This window comes from Falco biarmicus, chromosome 9 (assembly GCF_023638135.1).
Source record: "Falco biarmicus isolate bFalBia1 chromosome 9, bFalBia1.pri, whole genome shotgun sequence".
Classification (NCBI taxonomy): domain Eukaryota; kingdom Metazoa; phylum Chordata; class Aves; order Falconiformes; family Falconidae; genus Falco; species Falco biarmicus.
The window spans coordinates 6481058-6502730 of record NC_079296.1 but is presented as its reverse complement, the minus strand read 5'-3'; the positions used below and the strand labels follow the sequence as shown (position 1 = coordinate 6502730).

The window sequence follows — 21673 nt, the reverse complement described above, 5'->3', positions numbered from 1 at the left end:
TGGTGGGCGCGGGGGGCGCGGCAGCCGCCCCAGCCCCGGCAGCACAGCCCACACCCCGGGGGCTCCCCCACTCGGAGCACGCTGAGCCCCCCAGCCCCCCCCTCCCCCCGCCGTTCTCCCGGGTCCCAGCGGCTCGCAGGCTGGCTTCTTGCGGCGGCTGGCTCTCGCCGTGCAGAGCGCAGCGGTTAAGGGAGTTCTTTTGTCTTTTTCATCTTCATCAACTCCATGGGAACCCAAGGTCCCAAGTTCAAGCGCCTTGCTTCCTTCCTCACATAAACTTGCCATCATCTTAGCAAGCCACAGGCTTCCACCAGTCCTCCCCAAAGCTGCTTTGCAACGAGTGCAAGCTCTAACTTGTTCACACTAGGAAACAAAGCTGGTCAATGACAGCTTCCCGAGGCTTCCCAGAAAACCTGTCCGTAGTGCTGCCTTTGGATTCTGGTTCCTAACACTGGTTTCCATATTCTTATCTTCTTCAAATCATGCAAATCATGTAAACGCAACAGGCCCAGGGAGGTTCTCTTCCTATGTGCACCAAGTTGATATGCTGGATTTGCCTTTCAGGTTTAATTTTTCCCATGGGAAAAGCAAAATGCTGTTTATTCAGCACTGTCAGGAGTGGAAAGAGCCCCCTACACACTCCTGGCATTACGGGTGCTAGAACCAAAGCTTTGTGGGAGTGCAGCTAAACTGCAGCACCAGGAACCAAAATGTTTGGCCTCTAATCAGAGTAGAGAGCATTAGTGCAGTTCAGAGCTGTTGTGGGCAAAAGACACAGCTTAAATTGCAAAATCTTACAGGTGGGAGATAATCGGATGTATATCTATAGGGAGATGAATGACAAACCAGAATTTTTGCGCTCCCAACCCGAAGCCTGCTGTGCACAACATGCAACCAGTGCAGGCTGGCTGGAAATTTGGATAAAAGAAAGCAGAATATCCTGAATGCTTCAATTAATAAAGAGACAAGAAACAGAACCGTTGATTAGGAGGCTGATCACACATTGTGCTCCTGCACATAGACTACTTAGATCAGGAAAAATGGGGACTTACATTTCTTGGAAAGCAGATGAAGACAGAAAGAAGGATTCCAGCACTGAAGAAGTGTTTTTAGAGAGAAGTAGGGGGCTCAGAAAGAAAGGCATTTCCTTATGGATGGAGGAAACATTCTCAAATTGGTATGATCCTGGAGATCAGGAAGGTGTGTGGGGGCAAACTGGAAGGATGCTCAGTGAGCTTGGCTGCCGGGCCGAGCTGGGTGAACGTGGCACGAAGGGGAGCAAGTGAGGCAGCGTGAAGGAACCGAGTTGGGAAAAGCTCAGGTCTTGCCGATGGATAAACCCCGGCGTCCAAATCCACTCTGGGCTGTCCTTTGTCTTGCCCATGACAGGTGCACATAGCTTTGCCATACCCTTGAGTTTCTCCTCCACGCCCAAGATCAGTACTCGAAAGACCTTGTGCTGTTTTCTACATGGAGGTGAAGGGCTCCTCTCTTTGCTTTAGTTCCTCCCCAGACCCTTTGTCCCGGCTCTGCCCAACTCCTCCACCAAGTCCTCAGCCTTCAGGTCCCACAAGTGCCCTGCCTGTCCCCAGGGTCTTTCTGCCCTGCAGGCCAAGCGCTGCGATGGAGAGCTGCCCTGGTGGGACACACACAGCAGGTACCACCACTAAAGCCCCTTGAGCAGGGTCTGCCCCCGAGCTCCGCAGACCCCTCTGTGCTGTGACTGAGGATATGCATCCACAGGCCAGCTCTCTGAGCCAGGGCTTATTATGGCGACGCTCAGGCAGAGGCTGCAGAATGAGTCTTCAGTCTTTTGTTTAGCTCTTTAGGACTCGGATTTTGACTTTTAAAACATTTTTCTAAAACTCTATAAATAAATGACATTCTGCGCGCTTGAGTTAACATTAGCCTAAAAACCACCCTCCTTATAGCTCATGTCAGGCAAATAAGACAGGCTTGATAACTGGAGAGAGTGATTTATAAAGGCACCATATGTGAGCTTGTCTAAGAATTATAATTGATTAGTGAGTGGCAGAAATATTGCGGTGGTACAGAGCACGAACACCTCCAAGATTTAGCTCCTTCAAGGGGCCTGACACTAGTGACTCTGGCATTCATCCCAACCCAAAGCTTGTCAAGTCACCCACACCCCAGTGGCAACCCCTCAGGGCTTCTCGCCCATCGCACCGGAGCAGTGGTGCTGAATCTGGAAGGACTCTAACCCGAGGACACGATCCATCCAAGGATAACAGAGGTGGGCGTGTAAGTGCAGCCATCTGCCAAGCCCTTGTATTTTCTTAGTGCTCCAGGAAGAACTTCTGGCCTGGGATCTGTCTAGACACCGCAGGCAGGTAGCAGGCAGCGGTTATTCTCATGGCAATAGCTCTGGCTGCCGACAGACATCCCAGGTAGGCAGGGAAGGGAGGACAGTGCTGTGACTTCCCTCTGAAGCAGGGATTTGGGGCTCAGGGATAGTGAACAAGACCCCGCGGCACACTGAGCACTTGGTACGTGTCAGATGTTGCAGCTTGCCCAGGGCTGTCCTGAGCCTCAGCGTGAAGCTGGGGGTCCCTTGGTGCTGGCTGTGAATTAAAAGTGCTCCTTATAGACCTGCAGCCCGGACTGTCTCAGTAGGCAAGGAGAGAGAGATAAAAGAATTAGAGCACGTGACAAAAATTCGTATTTCTAGCAGTAGGTAGCATCCAGTGCACATTAGACAAGAGTTGTTGAGTTAATTAGAAATGTATATTTGATACCCGGTCTGAACAGGGCCCTGCACGTTGCTAAGGTTTAATAATTAATTTGTAATTTATTTGCCCATTAATTCTTCCTCTTTCAGAGCGAAGCCAAGAGCTCATGCACACTCGTCCATCATCCTGGCCAGCAGCACCGCAGCCCCTTCTCCCACAGAGCTGTCGGGGGTGACAGACTGGAGCCTTGTGCAGGCTGTAATTAGTTACTTACTGCAGAAGCTTTTTATAGGAGACTGCGTGCCTCTCGAGAAAGATTAACAAAGGGTTTATTTCCTGTGGGCTCGGGCCGCGTGTCAGCAAAACCCAGGCTCCAGAAATTATTGATTCGCTTTCCATAAGGTTTGCATTTTCAAGGTAAGTGATTTGGCTGTTACAGGCATCACGTCCCAGGGCTCCATTCATCACGGCGCAGAAACAGGGCTGACCAAACCACTGGGGGCAGGTTCAGGTTTAAATAGAGGCTGCAACACTTTCTCTTACTGTCACCATGTATTACAACTGGAAAAAGGGTTTCCAGGGTGCCCATTCCCAGCTAATCAGAAAGAAAACATAATTGTGATCCCCAGGTGACTGCAAGCCCCCTGCTTCCTTCTGCTGTCACAGGATCAGGGGTTTTATAGGCTCATTCCTATATGCTTATTCCTTTTATTTGCCATATGTTTTCTGAACCTTCAGGACTGTATTTGAGTCGTAGTTTTCCAGCCTTCTATTGCAAAGCGGATTAAAAGCCCCCATTACCTTCCAGAGGAAAGCAGTTTCTCAGGTGACTGGGTGATCCCGGGGATCCATGACACCCGCATGGACCAGCGGACACTGAGACATCCAGGAGCAGTGGGACAAACAAGCAAAATTCCAGCGGGATGGAAAAGGGCCCAATCGACAACAGCTGAGAAGCAGGAAAGTATTTTGAATAGTCAAGGCGAACATCTCACAGAGGTGAAGATCACGCTTTTAATAAAAAAACCATGTAGCTCACACTCTTGCTTGGAAGGAGAGCCCTCTGTTCCTGCCCAGTGCCACAGGGCAGAAGCGATTGCATCCTCTCCTATCTCAGCAGTCCTCATCCTCTTTCCACTGGCCTGAAAAACTCTGGCTGTGAGAAAATGTTCCAATGATAGAGGCAATGAGGGGGGAAAAGTGGATATGAATGGGGCACGAACGGCACCTCCCCCCATGGGCATGGCAGAGGCACGGCAAAGCCCCCCAGGAGGGTTAGGAGCCCAGAGACAATTCTGGCAGGAGTGAGACCATAGGACAAGCCAGTCTTCAAGTGTGAAATCTCACAAAAAGCTGCTGCTATAAATAAGGATGATGGATTGATTGCCATAAATCATAACCCTGCTGACATCCCAGAGCTCTCGCGAGCAGCAGGGGTGCTCCTGTGGCTGGTTGTTCTCCCTTGGCAGAGGCAGGAGAGAGATTAGTCATGCGTTGCCTTTCCTGAAACCACCTCCTCCCTCCCCCACAGGACCATGGCTTGAAGAGAAGGAAGGATTTGAAGCTCCCTGTGAAAAAGGCTACGATAGGTCTTAATCACCGAGTTCCCCAGATTCATCAGATCAAGCCAGGGAAAGCGTTGCTGTCAGCAAGGTTACTGCTTACGTTGAGCAGAAGAAAATGAGAATCCAAATCATCTTCCTTCGAGGTTAAAAACCTCATTTCTGCTGGGTTTACTGGGATGACACGGAGACTGTATGGTAGCCCTGTCCTCTGGACCAGATCGAAGGGGATGTGCCTGCTCCCACCACAGCTGGGTTTGCCCTCGGTTCCCAGGCTGACCTGGTCCAGGAGATGCTACAGAACCGCGGCAGGAGAGAGCACAGAGCAGGATTAGCAGTGTGCTCTGCTCACACGCAGCCGTGGTGGCTGCCTGGGGGACAGTCCTCCTCAACAGCACAACCCCCTCACCCCAGGCTCTCCTTAGAGGCACAGCCTGGTTTATTGGTTACAACCCAGGGCTGCACAAAAGCACCTGGTCCCTTTATTTGATCTGTCTGTAACTTCCCTGACCTCACAGTGTCGTTCCTGATTTACATTCCTGGGGGGGGTATGACAGTCTCACCCCAGACAAGGTCCCTCAGCAAAGTGGTCAAAGCCAGCAACCCCAGTGACAACCCCAGCCAGCAGCAGCCCAGGGGCTGCTCCCCTCCTGTAAGCCCTTTAAAACCTTTTCTACAAATGTACTTTTCTTAAAAGTTCAAAACCTTCTGGGCATAAATCCTTCTCCTCCCCTCCATGCTGCTGAAAGTTTGCTACCAGCTGTATATTTTTAGATTTTAAAAATGTCACCCTCAACTGCTCTAAGCGCATGTAAGTACTGTAAGAAACAAACCATATAGACTTTCTGTCAATAACACCGGCCTCAGATGGACTCCCTGCAGCCCTGGAAGAGTAAATTACAGCCTTCCCCCCCTCCAAATGATGGCTGGCTGCTTATTATTGGCTTTCATCTTTATTGCCTCTTAAGGTAAAATGGTTGGAGTGACAACAGCAAATAGCTAGCCACAAATTGTCTCTCATGCCAGCCTTCCTCCGACTTGTCAGCAGGCTGAGGTGCTCAGAGAGCCCCCAGCACTCAGCGAGGATGCTGAAACGGGCTGCATGCATCTTACCAAGCCATTCAAGGGGCCTTCCTAAATCCTACCCAGCTCTTCTCCTGCCACAGTCCCTGCAGGGACCGAGTGACATAGAAGGGACACACATCAGAGGAAGCACTGGACACTTGGCCCTATTTTACCCTCTCACACCATTACAGATTGTTCTTGTATGGGAGCATCCCACATTAGACACCAGTGAATCCACAGCTACCAAATAGCTCCACATGTGGGGAAGTTCCATGTGGCTCATCCCTTGCTTGCTACCACAGATTGGCTGCTGAGACTCACCCTGCTCTCTCTGTTGTCACCAGAACAGTCTGGTTTGTGCCTGGGGACATGGTGCTGTATAAGGTCAGGGCTAAAAACTGCCTGAACTGTGCTGTACTGGTTTTGCAATGCAGAGACTGAAATTTGTGGTGAGCACTTTCGATGTGCTTGAAGGAATCTCCTGTCCATGAGCCTCTTCCAAGGGGCAAGGCGGAGAGCTTGGGACAGAAGTGATGGGAATTTACAGCAGAGAAAGATAGCAGAGACAGTGGTCACCTAAAAAGAAACAAGATTTACACATGGAAACCAGATCCTTCCAGGCAGGGGTTAATCCACAGGGTCTTTGGGGACCCACCTCCACCCTCCAGATAGCAGGAAATTGTGCACAGCACATTCTTTGCCATAAGGAGGGAAACATTTTTGGAGCAGGAACAGACAGGCCAGAGCAAGCTTTTCTCATCCAACAGGAGTCTGACGGGAGGATCCAGTTTCAGAGGATTAGGTAATGTCTTCGGATCGCCCAGGAACCCACGTCCTGATGCGTCTGCTCAGGCAGCGAGCTGGGAGGGGAGGCAGATGTTGATGGCTGTGGACACACAGGAGCAGCCCTCCCAACCTGGCCCCACTCAGCCTCCTCGCTTGCCCACAGTGTGTGGGCAGGGATGGGGAAGGGATGGGTCAGGGATGGGGAAGGGATGGAGCAGGGATGGGGAAGGGATGGGTCAGGGATGGGTCAGGGATGGGGAAGGGATGGGTCAGGGATGGGGAAGGGATGGGGAAGGGATGGAGCAGGGATGGGGAAGGGATGGGTCAGGGATGGAGCACAGAAGATGGCTTCTGGCTAGTAACTGATGGCAGGCAGGAGACTCGGGGAGTGGGAAGCAGTGCCATTCCTCTCTGCTCCTCCTGTGGCACGTTGTGATCAGAGTCCATCTGACTGCCAGTCCAGGGGTGAGGAAAGGCTTTTCCTGTTGCAGGGGCAAAGGTTTCCTCTGCTCACTGCGTGCAGCGTAACCTCCTCCCAGGCTCTACCAGGACATAGGAGATCACCTTCCCTGCCATCGAGATGAAGCCCTCTGGCTCCTCCAGCCACTCCTGGAAGGAGTGTCCATAGGCCCCCCCCATCCCCCTGTGATGGTGGCAGTGCCATAGCCCTGCTCCTTTCCCACCACAACCAGGACAAGCGTAAAGCAAGCAGGCAGAGAGGGGCAGGAGCCCCAGGAACAGGCTCCAGCCCGCAAAGTTCACAAGCAGCAAAGCAGGAGGGTGGTGGGCGCACAGGGCTGGGTGGGAGCACCCTTCCCACTCCACTCCTGGCTCGCTGGCCAACTTTGAGCCAAGCGATTCCCCCTCCCTCCTCTTGCCTCCTTCCCTGACTTGCTCTGGCTCTGCTGTGAATTCATACAAGCTCCTACCATGGCAAAGGATGTGGCTGCACTTATTACAAGGTAGCGTGCTTTTATGTTGTAATTTAAAAGGTCCAGACAAAATGAACACCAAGAGCTGAGTCCTCATCACAATGACTCAAACGCAAGCTTTTTATAAGAAAATAAATTAAATTACTTGGCTGTTTTACTCATTGGGCTGTTCTACCTTTAACTGTATCCCAGCAAACATTTGTGTCTTCATTTAATTTTCTTCAGCCTAATACCCACCATAAAAGAAATACAGCAGAGAGCCCGTCTGATAACTTTAGCGAATTTCCATTTGACCCTCCCCCTGGGTTTTGGGTTGAGTGTTGAGTGAATGAGCTTTAAAAGCATCTTTTCATTTAGTCTTCCACAGCAGAAAATCACCGAGCCAAGAATCATACCTCACTTTGTCAGTAGAAAAACAAGATGTGGGCTTAGTGGAATTGAGTTGCGTTGGAGCACGGTATGGAAAATCTTGCATATGAAGCCAAACAAGGTTTCACTGCCAGTGTTGTAAGGGAAAGAGATGCAAAATTTTTGTGGCTAGTGTTTCTCGCCTGTGCCTTGGGATCTTAGGCTCTTTGGAAAAGAAGGATACTCATTTTAGGCAATGCTTTACTTTAAGCATTTTGTTAACCCTTTGTCATACTGCAAGGAAAAAGTAGGCACTTGTATACTTTGAAGGAAAAATTAGTTAAAATACTTAAGATACAGTGGTTTAGGTGGTGGGCTGTTGATCTGTGCAACTCTCCGCAACAAGAAATTTCAGTCAGGCAAGAAATTTCAGAGTCAGGGCAAGGAGAAGGGAAGGAAATGGAGGCAACCAACAGCAGAGCATCTTTCAGGGACAGAAAGGTGCTCAGCAGATGAGTTTAGAAAGGCCTGATATCCATGCATGGCACCAGGGAGCGTGGGAGGGAGGCAGAGCGCTTCACAGACTTCACAGCCTTCCAGGGGGCTGCCAAAAGCAAGTGATGAACCAAAACACCAGGGTTTTTTCCACGAGTTGTTCTGTTCCAGGCTGGGGCGTGCCCTGGGCATGGGGAGAGGGAGCCACGGGCAGGGGGATCGGGACCCTGGCAAGGGGATCAGGCATCCCTGGCATGCCAGGCAGGGGCAGTGGGCATCCCGGGCATCGCGGGCAGGGGGAGTGGGACCCGGGCAGGGGCAGCGGGCACCCCAGGCATCCCGGGAAGGGGGAGTGGGATCCGGGCAGGGAGACCAGGACCCTGGCAGGGAGATCAGGGATCCCGGGCATCCCACACAGGGGCAGCGGGCAGGGGGAGCAGGACCAGGGCAGGTGCAGCCAGCATCCCGGGCATCCCGGGCATCCCGGGCAGGGGGATCGGGACCCTGGCAGGGGGATCGGGCACCCCGGGCAGCCGCTCCGCTCGCTGGGCTCGCTGCGGTCGGGAGGTGGCAGCAGCACTTTGCTCTTTGCTCGGACCGGCCCCACCGGCCCCCCGGGGGCTGCCCGAGGCACTCCCCCCCACCCCCTCGGGGGGGATCAGCCCGGCTCCTGAGAGCTGCTGGCCCGCAGCCTTCTCCACATTCAGCTCCTGCCCTGCGCCCCCATGCCCACCACGGTCACTGCCAGCAACCGAACCACCCCGGGGGGCTCCAGCCCAAAGCCCCACCAGGGAACCGCCTGGAGCACAGCTCCCACCTGCCCTGGGGAGCTGAGGATGAAGAGGGGACCACTGGGGTGATGGAGAGCGATCAGGCGGGTCCTCAGGTGTGTCCCCATTTCTTGGAGCCCCAAATTTTGTTTGAAACAGGGACTGACACCAAACCCCAGGTCCTCCGAGCTGGCTGCGTACTAGTATCCCAGTGCTCTCATCTTGTCCCATTTTCACCCACACAAGGGTGAGGCGGTGGAGGCATCCTGGGGCACGCCTGGGGGTGGGTGTCTGTACGACTTGGTGATGCCATGGGGAGACCCGTGGAGATGTTGCTTGGGAAACGTGATGCAAAAGGCCAAGGTGCCCTTTGCAGCCCCAGCGTGGGGGGAAGGCTGCTCTGCGGGGGCACAGTGAGACCCCGACCCTGGCCCCGGGGCCAGCTGGGGTGAAAAGGCTACTTGAGAGAGGTCAGGAGGAGAAAACTAACCTGCTTTTCTTTGGCAATTATGAAGTGACAAATTACCAGTGAAAGAGCTCATCTGTCTTTATTTATTTGCAGAGCCCCTCCTTGCTGCAGAACTCAGGCAGAGAGGACCAGGATCAGAGCCCTTCTCTTAAGGATTTCAAAACAGTCTGCTGACACCTCACTCCATCTCTGTCAGCACCAGCAATGCACAGAAATTAAGTGGCCTGGTGCCACAAGTAAGATGCATTTCCAAGCGTAAGCACCCCAAGCATGCTTTGCACTCCCCAACACAGAGTTTTCCCTTCTGCATCCCCTCAAATACCCAGAGGAGCAAGAATAGCTTTTTGCGGGGGAAGCTGAGTTCCCCTCCTGATCCCATGCCTCCAGGAGCTCAGGATTAAGGGAAATCTGGTATTAGGAGGCTCCTGATAAGCCAGAGAGCTCTGGACCCCTTTGTGTGTGCCATCCCTGAGCTCCATGTCTCAGTGCTGCTCACAGGGCAAGGGTGAATCCCATGCACACCCAGCCCGGAGACAAAACAAAAGCCCCAAGCCATTGCATGTGTGAGATGTTTAATTGCATTACAATCATCTGTTATCAAGGAATCAGGAAGGGAGTCAAAACAGGCACTTTGATCCCCACAGAAGCTGGAGAAACAGCAACGAGTTGGCCAAGGCTGCAAACTGCCTCCTCCCTCCCCAGCAGCAGAGGAGGGGGGGCAGAGCCCTTCCCTAAAGCTGGGTCTGGGGGCCTGGGAAAGCCCTCTGCCTTCCCGGCAGGCAGCAGCAAGCACAGCAGCAATCACCCACAAGAAAAAAAAAATAAACAGTGGCCAGCTTAGTTTTTCTTTTCTTTCTGTTATTAGCATCTTTAAATATAGAAGCAAAGCCAATTTTCCAAGCAAAGCGTGGGTTTCGAGCCAGTGGGCAGCGGTAACCCAGCCAGCCCGTGGCAGGAGGGCGAGCATCCCGGCAAGCGCTGCCCCACGGATCCTGGCTCGCTCCACCCCAGGAGCTGGGGGAAAATAATCCCTGAGGAAGGGAGGTAAATATTTACTTTCTAAACATAAACTGCTGCCTGGAGGTTAACAAGACACATAACCACCCTCTGCAACATGAGCCATCAGATGTGTGATGTGGCCAGCTGGGTGCTCCCTGCTCCCTGGGGTCTCCCAAAGCGGGGCAGGGGATGGGAGGGGGCAGCTGCCCCGTAATGGGGAGCAGCAGGTTGCTGCAGAGGTGGATAACCCCCTGCGCCCCTTCCCCTGCCCTCCTCCAGCCACCTCCCAGGGCTTTCCAAATGAAAAAATATTGCGGCCAAGTTAGCAGCACGGATCGTCACTAACCAAATTGAAACTCTTCTTTTCCTGCTCTATTTGACCGGCTCTGCAGCCGCCGGGGGAGGATTTATCTCCGCTGTAAACCCAAGAGCAAGTTCAATCTTGTTTCTACCTGGCAACAAATCCAGGTTAAGCCAAGGCCAACGCTAACGGCTCCTGTGCATGCACTCGCTGCACCGGGCTCCCAGCACTGCCCTGGCAGCAATGCTCCCGCTCCGCAGGCGACTGGTGTGACTCCCGGAGGGATGGGGGCTGGAAAACAGCCCCTTGTCCCCACGCGTACACTGCAGGTAAGTCACTACACCCTCATATATTGCACCCTGGGGGTGCTGCCCAGCCTCTGTGGCCCCGTGCCCCCGGGTCAGAGGGTCCCCCAAAGCCCATGTCCCATGCGGTGTCCCATGATGGCACTGGGATTGTCCCTGCCCGCAGCTCTGCGATGCGCCCAGGGTGGCCTCGGTCACCCCATTGCCACCCATGCAGGGAAAGGCCACTAGCCACAGGCACCTGGACCCCTCGGGTGTCTGGCCATGCCGGTGGCCACAACGGCCACTTGTCCCGTTTGCTGCAAGACAAGGAGGGGGATGCGCTGGAGGGAACAATGTGGTCCCTACCTGGGTACAGCTGGGGATGTCAAAGGGATCTGAAATTCAGTCAAGGGAAATTCCTGAGGGGAAGGAAAATAATTTCGCCTTCGCCAAGTCTTGGAGTTCCCCCCACGGTCTGCCCTTGCTCCATACTTACAGCTGGGTGGGATTTACTCTGACGGCCTCGCAGTGAGCAGGAGGGACGGTCCCTTGGGAATGGGGACCCTCCGGGGCAATGGGGACCCCAACAGACACAGCCCCCCAGTGGGGACACCTGAAGGAAGAGCTCAAGACACACCAGTGAAGAACAAAAAAGGTCTTGGACTGGGTTATATTTTAAAATGCTCATATATTTTCTTCTTTTTTTCTCCTTTTTTATTTTTCTTTTTTTTCTTTTTCTTTTGTTTTTCCACAATTCTAATACAACTGTTCATCAAAATACTGGCGTTTCCAGCAGCAAATCTTTTTTTTTTCTTTTTTTTTTTTTCTTTTTTTAAAGTGAATAATTATATACGGTAGTGATTTCACAGTAAAACAGACCTGCGGGAACGCCAGATATACGTGACAAAAGACACCCCCAGTCCAGCCCACCCTTCCCCACCCACCACCCCACTACCCCCCAAAAAAGATTTTGGAAGTGGGGGAAAAAATAAAAAGTTCATTCAAAAAAATTACTTCAAAAGAGATTTCATATAAAGCCTTTAAAACACGGTCAAAAGTTTCTCCCTCTTCTCCAGATCCCTATCCCTGTGGCTGAACACTTATAGAGAGAAAAAGAGAGAGAGAGAAAATAAGAGAGTTTATAACAATCTCTGTAGAAGAAACAAAACAATCCAGAAAGAAAATATCCAAGAATACGTAAGGGATAAAATTACATTTGTACAAAAATAGATTTTAACTTTATTGATGCTTTAGATATTTTTCCTTATCTTTTCTTTTTTTTTGTCATTCTAAATTTTAATGTATTTTATTTTTTATCTATGCATCCCATAGCCAAGGCATCCATCACTAAGTATTGGGAATTGCTAAAGCTATTTTTACTCAAAACCACCTGCTGCTCCAAAGAAAAACAACAACAACAAAAAAAACAACCAAAAAACAAAACAAAAGGCATCTTAAAATAGATGCAGTTCCTTTGTCTCGCGGAATAAAGATCCAGATTTGGCATCTGCCAATTAGGAAAGGGCTTCAGATACAATGTACTTGCTTACATGAAGCAAAAAAAAAAAACAAAAACAAAAAAACAACCAAGAAAAAAATTGGAAAACAGAATTGACTTAAAACAAAAAAAACCCACAAAAAGTCTGTACTTGCTACAGTTATAATATATGTATATGTGAGTGAGGATATTTATACAGTGTATATATCTACAGTACATACATGTATACACACGCACATATGTATCAACTTAAACCAGATCATGCACGCTCGTCACTGATGGGGACAGCATCAGCTCTTGAGCCACGGTCCCACCATCCTTAGCCCCTTCCATGACCAGAAGCTGAGCCCAGCCGGCCAGGCGGGGAAGGGTGGGCAGTGAGGACGGGGGGGCCCCCGGGTCCCAAAGTGCAGAGAAGCTGCCGGTGAGCTCAGCGGGTTGGGGTGGGCTTCCTACAGCCATGGGTGCTGGCGAGATGAAGGTCCTTTGCCCGTAACTCCATTCCACAGGTCCCACCCGGCAGCGGTGCTCAGCCCATCGGTGCAGATGGATGCTCGGGAAGCCACAGCATCCTCACGGGGTGGCCCGCGGGGGTGCTGGATCCGGCTCCGCTGGGGTTAGGGCTTGGTTGAAACGCACACACGTGAGAAGGCAGCGAGGAACATCCAGGGTGGCAGGTGGGTGGCTGAAAAGCTGATGTTTGTGCTATCTTTAGAAAATTAAAGATTGTCCCACCAACAAAAAAGGAATTTAAGAAAAAAATATTAAAAAATAGATCACCCTAATCAAACCAGATTTTTACAAGACTACTAAGATCTGGTTAAATGAAAGTCCTACCCCTCTAGTGAATAATGTGCCTTTTTTTTTTCTCTTAACCATGTATCACCTCTTCAAACAAGCACGTAGTATATTTATAATTATTATGATGAGGACAAAAAAAAAAAAAAAAAGCCCAAAGTGAAAAAGAATACAAATGAAAGACTCAAACTCATGCAAAAGCACATTGCTTTAAGGCTGCTGTGGCAGATGTTACTGGACGCACAAAAACTTTTCCTTCTGCTGGGGAGGGCTGGGCTGGTGATGTTGGAGGGGGAGGCGCTGGGTGGGCTGGGGTCTGCACTCTGCAGGTTGATCACACACACCCAGGACCTGCTGGCAACCTGAAATGCCCAGCGTGGCTGCCGGGGGGATCAGAAGAGCTTTACTGAAAGCAGCAGGGATGCTGGGTTACAGCAACACAAGGGCCAAACCCCAAAAGCCCAGGGACAACGCTCAGCCTTTCCCCAAAAGCCTCCTCTGCCAGGGGCACATGTTGAGGCTGTGTGCTACTCCACAGGGAAACTGAGGCACGGAGACACACGTCCTGACCCAGAGCCCCTGGCCCGCAGCGCCCTCCCCCCCTGCACCATGCCACTGGCTGAGGACACCCACGGCTTGTGGCAGTTCATTGTTACTGGGTCAGTTGCTAACTGGGATGGGATGGGGTGGGGTGGGACAGGACGGATGCCACGGCATGGGACGGGGCAGGACGGGACAGGACGGGATGGGACGGGACGGGACAGGACGGGACGGGACGGGACGGGACGGGACGGGACAGGACGGGACGGGATGGGTGGGATGGGATGGGATGGGATGGGATGGGATGGGATGGGATGGGATGGGATGGGATGGGATGGGATGGGATGGGATGGGATGGGAGCTCCTGCTTTCCAGCCCAGCAGTGCCCAGGGCTGCAGCTGGCCAGACCAGAGCCTTGCAAGCCACACCAGTTCATCACCCAGCACCCAACAGCCCCTTCCAAGCCATCAGTCAGGAAAACAGTGGTTCCACCCAATGGAGAAGGACAGTGGGTTTATTCTAGTGCAATGTCCACCAATTGTTTCCCAAAGCACCCTCATCCTCTCCAGCAAGGGAGCTCTGGGGTCCTTTCTGCCGGCAAAAGCCGGGCTGGGGGCTGCCAGGGCTGGTTTGGCTGCGGGTTTCACTCTGTGCCGGCTGGCTGGGAGCAAACACCTCCCTGCAAGCCCCACGCTGGCAAGGAACAGCCTGCTCGTGTTTACTGGCACCCTTTACATATTTCATTTCTCTTTGCCTAGTTTTCTTGGCAAATTCTTGCAGGGTGAAGCTGTTTAATAATATTTTCGGCGGCATGCAGGCTGCTGGAGAAACACAGCCAAAACACTTTCCCTGCCTCTGTGGATTTGCCACTCCAGGCCAGCCTAAGGGAAAGTTATGACCTGAAATCCTGAGTATTTATTTAGCAATGAGATGGCCTGGTTAACTGCAGGGGATGGAGCCGGGGACTCGAGCTGCCAGGTGGGATGACAACAGGCGGGTGACAACTGTGCCGCCTCGAAAAGAGAGATGGTCTCATGGGCCCTGCTCTATCCCACTCCAGGCACAAAGATGTTTGAAGAGCCAGCTACGACCCACAGAGAGCAAGAAGAGAAATACCTTTGGGACCTAAGAGTTTGCCGTTTAAGACATGGAAGCCCTTGGCCCCAGGCCAACCGCAGGCACCTTGTTCTTGGCTCTGGGTACCCATCCCATGGTGTGTTCGGGACAGCCCGTCCTGCCAAGGGGGAGAAATACCCTCCCCAACATCCCTCAGTGCTTGCTCTGTTTTTTTTTTCTCTAACTCACTTTTTTTCAGTGGGCCACTGGGGAGGGTGAAATGGGGAGGTGAGGGGGAAGCACTCCCTGGCTGACCTCCTCTCCCCAGGCACTCCTCAGGGAATCCCATCCCATGGGGTGTGGGCAGGTTCCTGGGTGTCCCTAACACCCCAAAAAACCCTGCCCATCTCCCTGCTGTCACACCAAGACTCATAGAAAGGACCATGCAAAAGCTAAGGTGCTTGTGGTGCTCTCAGCATCCCGGACGGGCTGGGTTCCCCACCCAGTCGGGACCTCTCAGCCCCCGCATCCCAGCCCGACGGGGGGAGATTCAGGGGAGGGGGAGCCCTTCTTGCTTCACCACTAATTAACAGCCAAAATTACCAGCCTGGCCAAGTACTCCCACTAATTGTTGCCTTGCAGTGTTTTGCACGGTAGCTGCTGAATCAACAGGAGCAGCCTCCCAGGTGAGCCGAAACCCCCGTGCGAGGCGAGGGCGCACAGGGGAAACGCCTGCCAGTACCCGGGGCTGCCATGTGGGGCACAGAGGGGGCATTCTGTCGAGCCCACTCCACCAGCTGGAAATGCCCCTCTAACCTCACTAAACCACGTTCAGGATCAAAAAAACCAAGGAGCCACTGCTGACATGCCAGCTCCTGCTGCTCCAGCGCCAACAGCCCTTGAAATAAAGCGTAGGTCTGGCCGGACAGGCTGGACCGAGCCTCACGAGAGGTCTGTGCCAGGGTGCTGGACACGGTGCTGAGGGCAGGGGTCCCAGCAAGACCCCGTGAGCTGGGGAATGGTGATGTTGAGTCCCTGACAGCCTTAAAGTAAGTGCTCCAGCCAGCTTGTGTTCATGTGGGCAGCTCCACACCAAGCGCAGAGGCACCTCTGGGAAGAGCAGTGATGCCCAGCTGCCCTCTGGGACAGCAAAAAGGGATTTTTCAGGTAGTGCTGCCCGCAGGACCCTCTGCACAGAGGGTGCCCTGGCTCCCTGTGCCACCCATTGCCTCATTATTTGGAGGGGGATTCAGCTCAATCCCAAATCCTCTGCTTTTAATTGAAAGGAGAAGGCTCTGTGCAGCCACGGGTGACTCATTCGTGGGGCACGGCCGGGCTGCCTCTCCAGCCCGCCTCTCCCTCCGCGAAGTAACTACCGAGACTACTAATAATAGTTAGAAACCAAAAATAGAATTCTTTTTTTTTTTTTTTTTTTCTTCTCTTTTTCAAAAACTCCATCCTCTGAAAATAGCCAGCTGCAATCCAGCAAGTTCAACCACTCCCCTCGGCTTGTCCAAACCCCACTGCCCCCCGGGCCGGGACTGTCCCCGTCCCTGCTCCTGCCCCGGGGGAAGCACCACCGGCCGTGGTGATGCCAAACCCGGCTGGTGGCTCACCCCGAAACTGATGGCACAGCGGGGGCCGGGGCAGGGCTGCGAGCCGGGGCGGCGGGTGGCAAGCTCTCTCCGCTCCCACTTCTCTACATCTAGCGCAGGGAATCAGCGAGCAGGTCTTGAGATGCAGCAGTGACAGCAAACGGACAAGGGTGAAGACGACGAGGAGGCGAGGACGGCAGGGGGTCGCCCCGGATCAGACGGTGCCTCCAGCACTGGGGAGAGGAGGGAGGGATGGGCTGGGGTGGCAGCGGCAGAGGAAAGCAGAGGAAGGGGCCCCGCGAGGCCCCAGCCAGGCGAGGGACTGACCCAGCAGCAGTTCTCTTAAGTCATTTGATGGGGCGCTTCCAGCATTTCCATCAAGAAGGTGTCGATCGGTGTGTCGCCTATTAGCTTGAAGAAGAAGAGGTGCTCCAGGCATTTCAGGCCGATGGACCGGAGGGCCGGGAGACGGAGCAAGAGCTTTGCGAACCTGGGGGCAGGAGACACGACATGGTCACACGCCCCACCGGCAGCCCCGCTTCTGCCCCAACCCCCAGAGCTTCTGCAGTCGCCCCTGCTCAGAAGGGCTGGGAGTCAGACACAACCTCTTTTGCTACCAAAGTCATGGGGCTACACCCAGAGCTGTGCAGAGAAATCACTAATTATGTCCCCAGCCTTGAAGATCAGGCAGCCACGGTGGGTATTCACAACAAACGTACCGATAGCCAAGCTGGAAGAGTAAAATAAGAAAGGAAAAGCCATCCCTGCACTGGGGCACACCACTGGCTTCACACACCCGCGTCATGGACATGTATTACCATTCAGTGAGCACCCCGAGATGCTCATGGGGTCCCTGCACTGCAGTCACAGGGAGGAGGCACCACCAAGCACAGGCAGTGCTGCAAGCAGCTTCATTAGCTCCATCTTTGGTCAGGGAAGGGGGCAAGCAGCCAGGGAGGGGACGGAGGAGATGCTGAGTGGGGTTAGTTGGCACTTGGCTCCATGCACCAAGCACCTCCCAGGCAGCTCCGCCAGCCACCACTCAGCTGCTGGCTGCCGAGCCCCGGGGGCTGCTGGCGCAGCAGAAACCCGGCTGTCGGGCTGGAGGCACCTCGGGGGTGAAGCAATGGAAGGATACAAGGGCTTTGATGCAAAAGCTGGAAGGAGTGCTGCAAATCAGTCAGGACACAGGGTGCTCCCCTTCTCCCTGCCCAGCGCGGGGCTCCAACAAGCCCCAGACGAACAAAAGCCCTTTCTCCTCAGCCTGCCCTGCCCGGCTGGGACACTCCTCAGGTCTTACCGAGATGCCTGCAAGAGTGGAGATGCCTGCAAGAGCCGAGATGCCTGCAAGAGCCCAGAGGCAGGAAAGCTGTGCAGCTGGGCAGGGGAGAGCCAGGGGGGCTGGGGAGAGCCGACAGCGCTGCAGGAGCCAGCCGGGGCAAAGGAGACAAGCCCGAGGGCCAAGCCGGCCCTGCTGGGGAAAGGCTGGTGTGTGCTGGGCTCCGAGGGTGGCAGGAGGCTGCGGAGCCAGGAGAAAACCGCTGGCTCCTGTGAGGGTGCTTCAGAGCCCCCCGCAATGCCAGCCAGGGCGCCCCAGGAGTACAGGCAGCAACCCCAGGCACTGCGGGACATCACCTCCCTGGGCCAAGAGCTCTCAAACCAAGGAAAAAGCCCTTTAAAAGGCCAGGAGCATGTTTGTTTTTACTGCTGCACAATCAAGGCTTGAACACAAGCAAAGGCCAGAACCAGCCCAGGGAGAGGGGGACTCTCTAGAAAACACACGCATAGGGGGAAACATGCACAAACATACAGACATTACACATGCATGCACACTCCTCTCTGCCTATTTTTTTTTTTTTGCTGAGCTGGCGAGGATGATGGGAGCAGAGCCAGGAAAAACAAATCAGTCCTACCAGCCCATTCAGGAAGTTTCACTTTAAACCAAACCAGATGATGGCTCCAGCCCTCCGATATGTTTAACTGTGAGATAACCAGCCCGCAGCACAGCGTGCCAGGGAGGGGAGAAAATAGCCCTGATTCCCCGCGGCTGCTGGGTGTCACGTACACACTGTGCCCTCCCTGCAGAGAAGAGCAGGGGCTGGCGCAGGGGCAGCACGGCTGGGTTTTTCCTAGGAATGCCTCCCTCCGTCTCGCTGCTGCAGAGAAGTTCCCTTTTGGTGTTTACATGGTGCTCGCAAGCTCTCGATGGCCGGGCACTAGGCTGAAGTCATGCACGGAAGGGCATCCGAAGTGGTGGGGAAGCCAAGCGCTCGCCGCAGCGTGGAGCAGGGGAGGGCACCCACCACCGGCTCCACCAGGCATTTGCTCAACCACAGGAAGAACTTGTTTCCAGCCCCAGATGGTAATCACATTGTGCCATGAGACTAGGAGGATGGAGAGAGCTCCCGAGAGCTGCATTTAGCTCTTGTGCAACTCTGGACTCCCAGCCCACGAGTTAACCCTCCCAAGCCACCTGCGCTTACTCCACCAGTGCCCTGCACCATGGAAGAGATGGAGTAAGGTCAGCAATGCTCAGTCACGGCTCTCCGGACAGCCCTAAGTGTGCAAAATCCTTTACAGTCACCAAAGAAGGGTGTGAGGATCACACAAGAAGGTCCCCAGCCCAAGCTCATTCAAAGCCAGCGAGAGACCAAACACCAACTGGTGCAGCTACTGGACCTAAAATACTCCCTTACACATCGCTGATCATTGAGGTAGAGCCCTGGGGAACTGGTTCTGACTGGTGGCTCGGCAACCCTGCTCCGTGTGCACAGCAGCTTCGTGGTGGTTTGGTCAATGAAGAGTGAGTGGGGCTCTCCCCATGCCAGCCCCTGCCCAGCACCACCCCAGCCTGCAGCAGCCAGCAGCGGCACGTGAGGGCAGCATGATGACTCAGCTGCAGACACTGGACACCTGTGTGAAGCAAAGGGTTCATCCCACTTGGAGAATAATCCAGGAGAGCTGCTGGCCACGATTCCCAAGGCAACTGTCCTTGTGCCAGGTATGGCTGGCTGCTCATTGTGAGCCCCAAGGGGAGCAGAGCTCTTCTGCAGCACCAGAACGGCCAAAATCCAGGCTCTGGATCTGGATTTGTTTAGGAACTGCAATTTAATAACGCTTTCTGGAAGAGGAATCAGCTTGAGAGTTGGCCTGAGGTCCACACAAACCACCCGGGAGAGGAGAGGTAATCATCCCTGCTCCGTGCACCATCCCCATCCCTCACTTCCCCTCCTCACCGCAAAGTCAAGCACACCCAATGGCACCTTCATCCTAAACTCTCCCTGCCACAAGCCAACCACAAACATCCAAGAAGCCCCTTAACAACACATCTTTTTTACATCTGCCAGCACATAGGTACCCAAAGAGGGGAAAAAAATAAGTCCGATATTACTTCTGAGGGCATGATCCGCCCACTGCATTAAAAGCATCCTTTTTTTAGTTTAACCATCCAGACACGCAAGACCAGGAATGCAGGTGAGATGCAAATCCCAGCTGCTGGGGCTGTTTGCCCCAATATTCACGCCTCAGCACCAACAGCAGTTTCCAGTGCTTTGCTTGGTTTCTCAAATGACTGTCAGTAACTTAACTGGCAGTTGCCAGCTTCAGGCTGTAACTGGGAAAATGCGCCCACTCAGCTCCAGAGCGGTCCAGGAAAGCATTCCTAATTCCCCCTCCCATTCCCAGCTGGATTGGGGGAGGTGGGGAGGGGAGAAAAGAGCATCAATTGAGGCTTTCACTTCCCAGCAATGATGCTCATCTGCCACTGAAAATTAACTCCATGTGCGTCTTATTTTCGCTGTGGTTTGCTCTCCGTGGTTGCCAAAAGGGAAATGATACCCCTTCCCCCATGCGCTCATCCCACTGCTGCGGCCACAGGAGCTGGAGCTCCTCAGGTCTCGTCACTCCCGACCTTGTCCTGGCTGTGCTGCATTTACTGGCACGGGAACAAAGACCTCTCTGCACTTCACAGGGGGATTTTCTAAGGACGTTCAAAGCTGAAGCAGGTAGAAATGAGTGGGTTTTCTCTGCAGAGAACTGTTCACGCCCAGAAGACGTGTGAACAGACAGTCCAAAATGGAAGGAGCCAGCACCTGCACGCAGGTGCAGGACCCTGAGGACCCTTTGCACCGGCTGCAGCACCCAATGCACAGGGCTTTGCAGGCGTGTGAGGCTGCAGGGGGACAGGGCACAGCCAGCAACTCACCTCCCGGGCTGGTCGGGGTATTTGTGTTTGCAGTATGCCTCTAGCGATGCGTACACCTTCTCCCTCAACGCCTCCACTTCAGCCGGGTTGGAGAGACCTTTTGAGTCTGAAAGGCAACGAAAGGATCATCAGCCAAAAACCTCCAGGCTTTCCAGGCAGGAAAGGAGTCCCCCGTGCACCCCCCAGCCCCTCCCATCCCTCCCAGCACCACCAGACCAGGGCACAGTGGGGATGTGGGGTCTGAACCCCGGTATTTGGGGCAGCACCTCCTGGGGAGTGTTCAAGCCCTGTGACTACAGAGGTGGTTTACCCCATCTCACACCCCAACCCCAACCATTCTGACTCCTTCCAGCGGTCACAGACCCTCATTTAAAGGCTTTAAGTCCCCCTCAAGCCCTGGGCTTGTGGGATTTCTCCCTCCAGCACGAAGCACCATGGCAGAGCTGAACAAAGAGCCCCGGCTCTGGCAGGTCCCCCGCGACACGGCGAGGATCTGTTTTTAGTAAGGTGAAAGGGACAGTCAAGCAATCGATATCGCCAAGCACATGCACGATGGGAACCTCTCCAGATTCCCCTTCTTTTACCATATACGGCTAATCCCAAATTACAGACAATAAATTACGGGTGATTACAAGGGGGTGGAGGGGGGTGAGCAGAAAAACAAATGCCAGAAACAGCAATAAACCCTGCTGAAATGCACTGGCCCGGGTTTGGTGGGAAAGACCAGAGAGCCGTGCTTGGGCACAAACCACGCTCCTGCAAGGGCAGGGAGGGGAAGGGGTGGCCACAGATGTGGAGGTCTGTCCTTGGCTGCCATCTCGTTTTGCTCGGGACTGACCCGCTCCAAAATACAGAGAACCCCTGCAAGAGAGCTGTACAGGGGTCTGCAAGCTGGCAGTCTATCCCCCGCTGCAGCAGGGCTGTGCTCTCTGAAACACCGGAGACAACTCCAGCACTGAGCCTTCTTCTCCCCTTGGGCAGCTGGGGCTAAGGGGGAAAAGCCAGCAGCACGAAGCCTCCTGGAGTCTGTAAAACTAAGCAAACTGCAGGCAAAAAATAAAAGTTCTTGTGTATTTTATGAGAACGTTTCATGCCTTTCACCCTCTCCAGGTCTGCAGAGGGCTCTTCCAGAAAATCAGTTAATAAAAGCCCTTGGATGTTGAGATTGGTAAACTGAGGACAATAACATCCATGCTCTAAGTTTGCTCTAATCCGTACTTTTCTCTTAAAGGATATCTAGATTCATTTTTGCTCCTATTCAGGGACAACACCCTCAAG

At 53.5% G+C, this 21673-nt stretch overlaps 1 protein-coding gene across 6 annotated transcripts in view; it reads right to left on the bottom strand.

The window, feature by feature from the left end:
• Positions 1-11372: 11372 nt before the first annotated feature.
• The window catches only part of RXRA (retinoid X receptor alpha), a 119339-nt gene continuing 109038 nt past the window's right edge, over positions 11373-21673 (bottom strand). For all 6 annotated transcript variants that reach the window (XM_056351437.1, XM_056351436.1, XM_056351441.1 and 3 more), the window contains 2 exons: positions 20396-20501; positions 11373-16681 (listed from right to left, as the gene is read on the bottom strand). In XM_056351437.1, the coding sequence (XP_056207412.1) occupies positions 16534-16681; positions 20396-20501 (254 nt within the window). In that variant the 3' untranslated portion in view covers positions 11373-16533. The remainder of the gene's footprint in view (positions 16682-20395; positions 20502-21673) is intronic.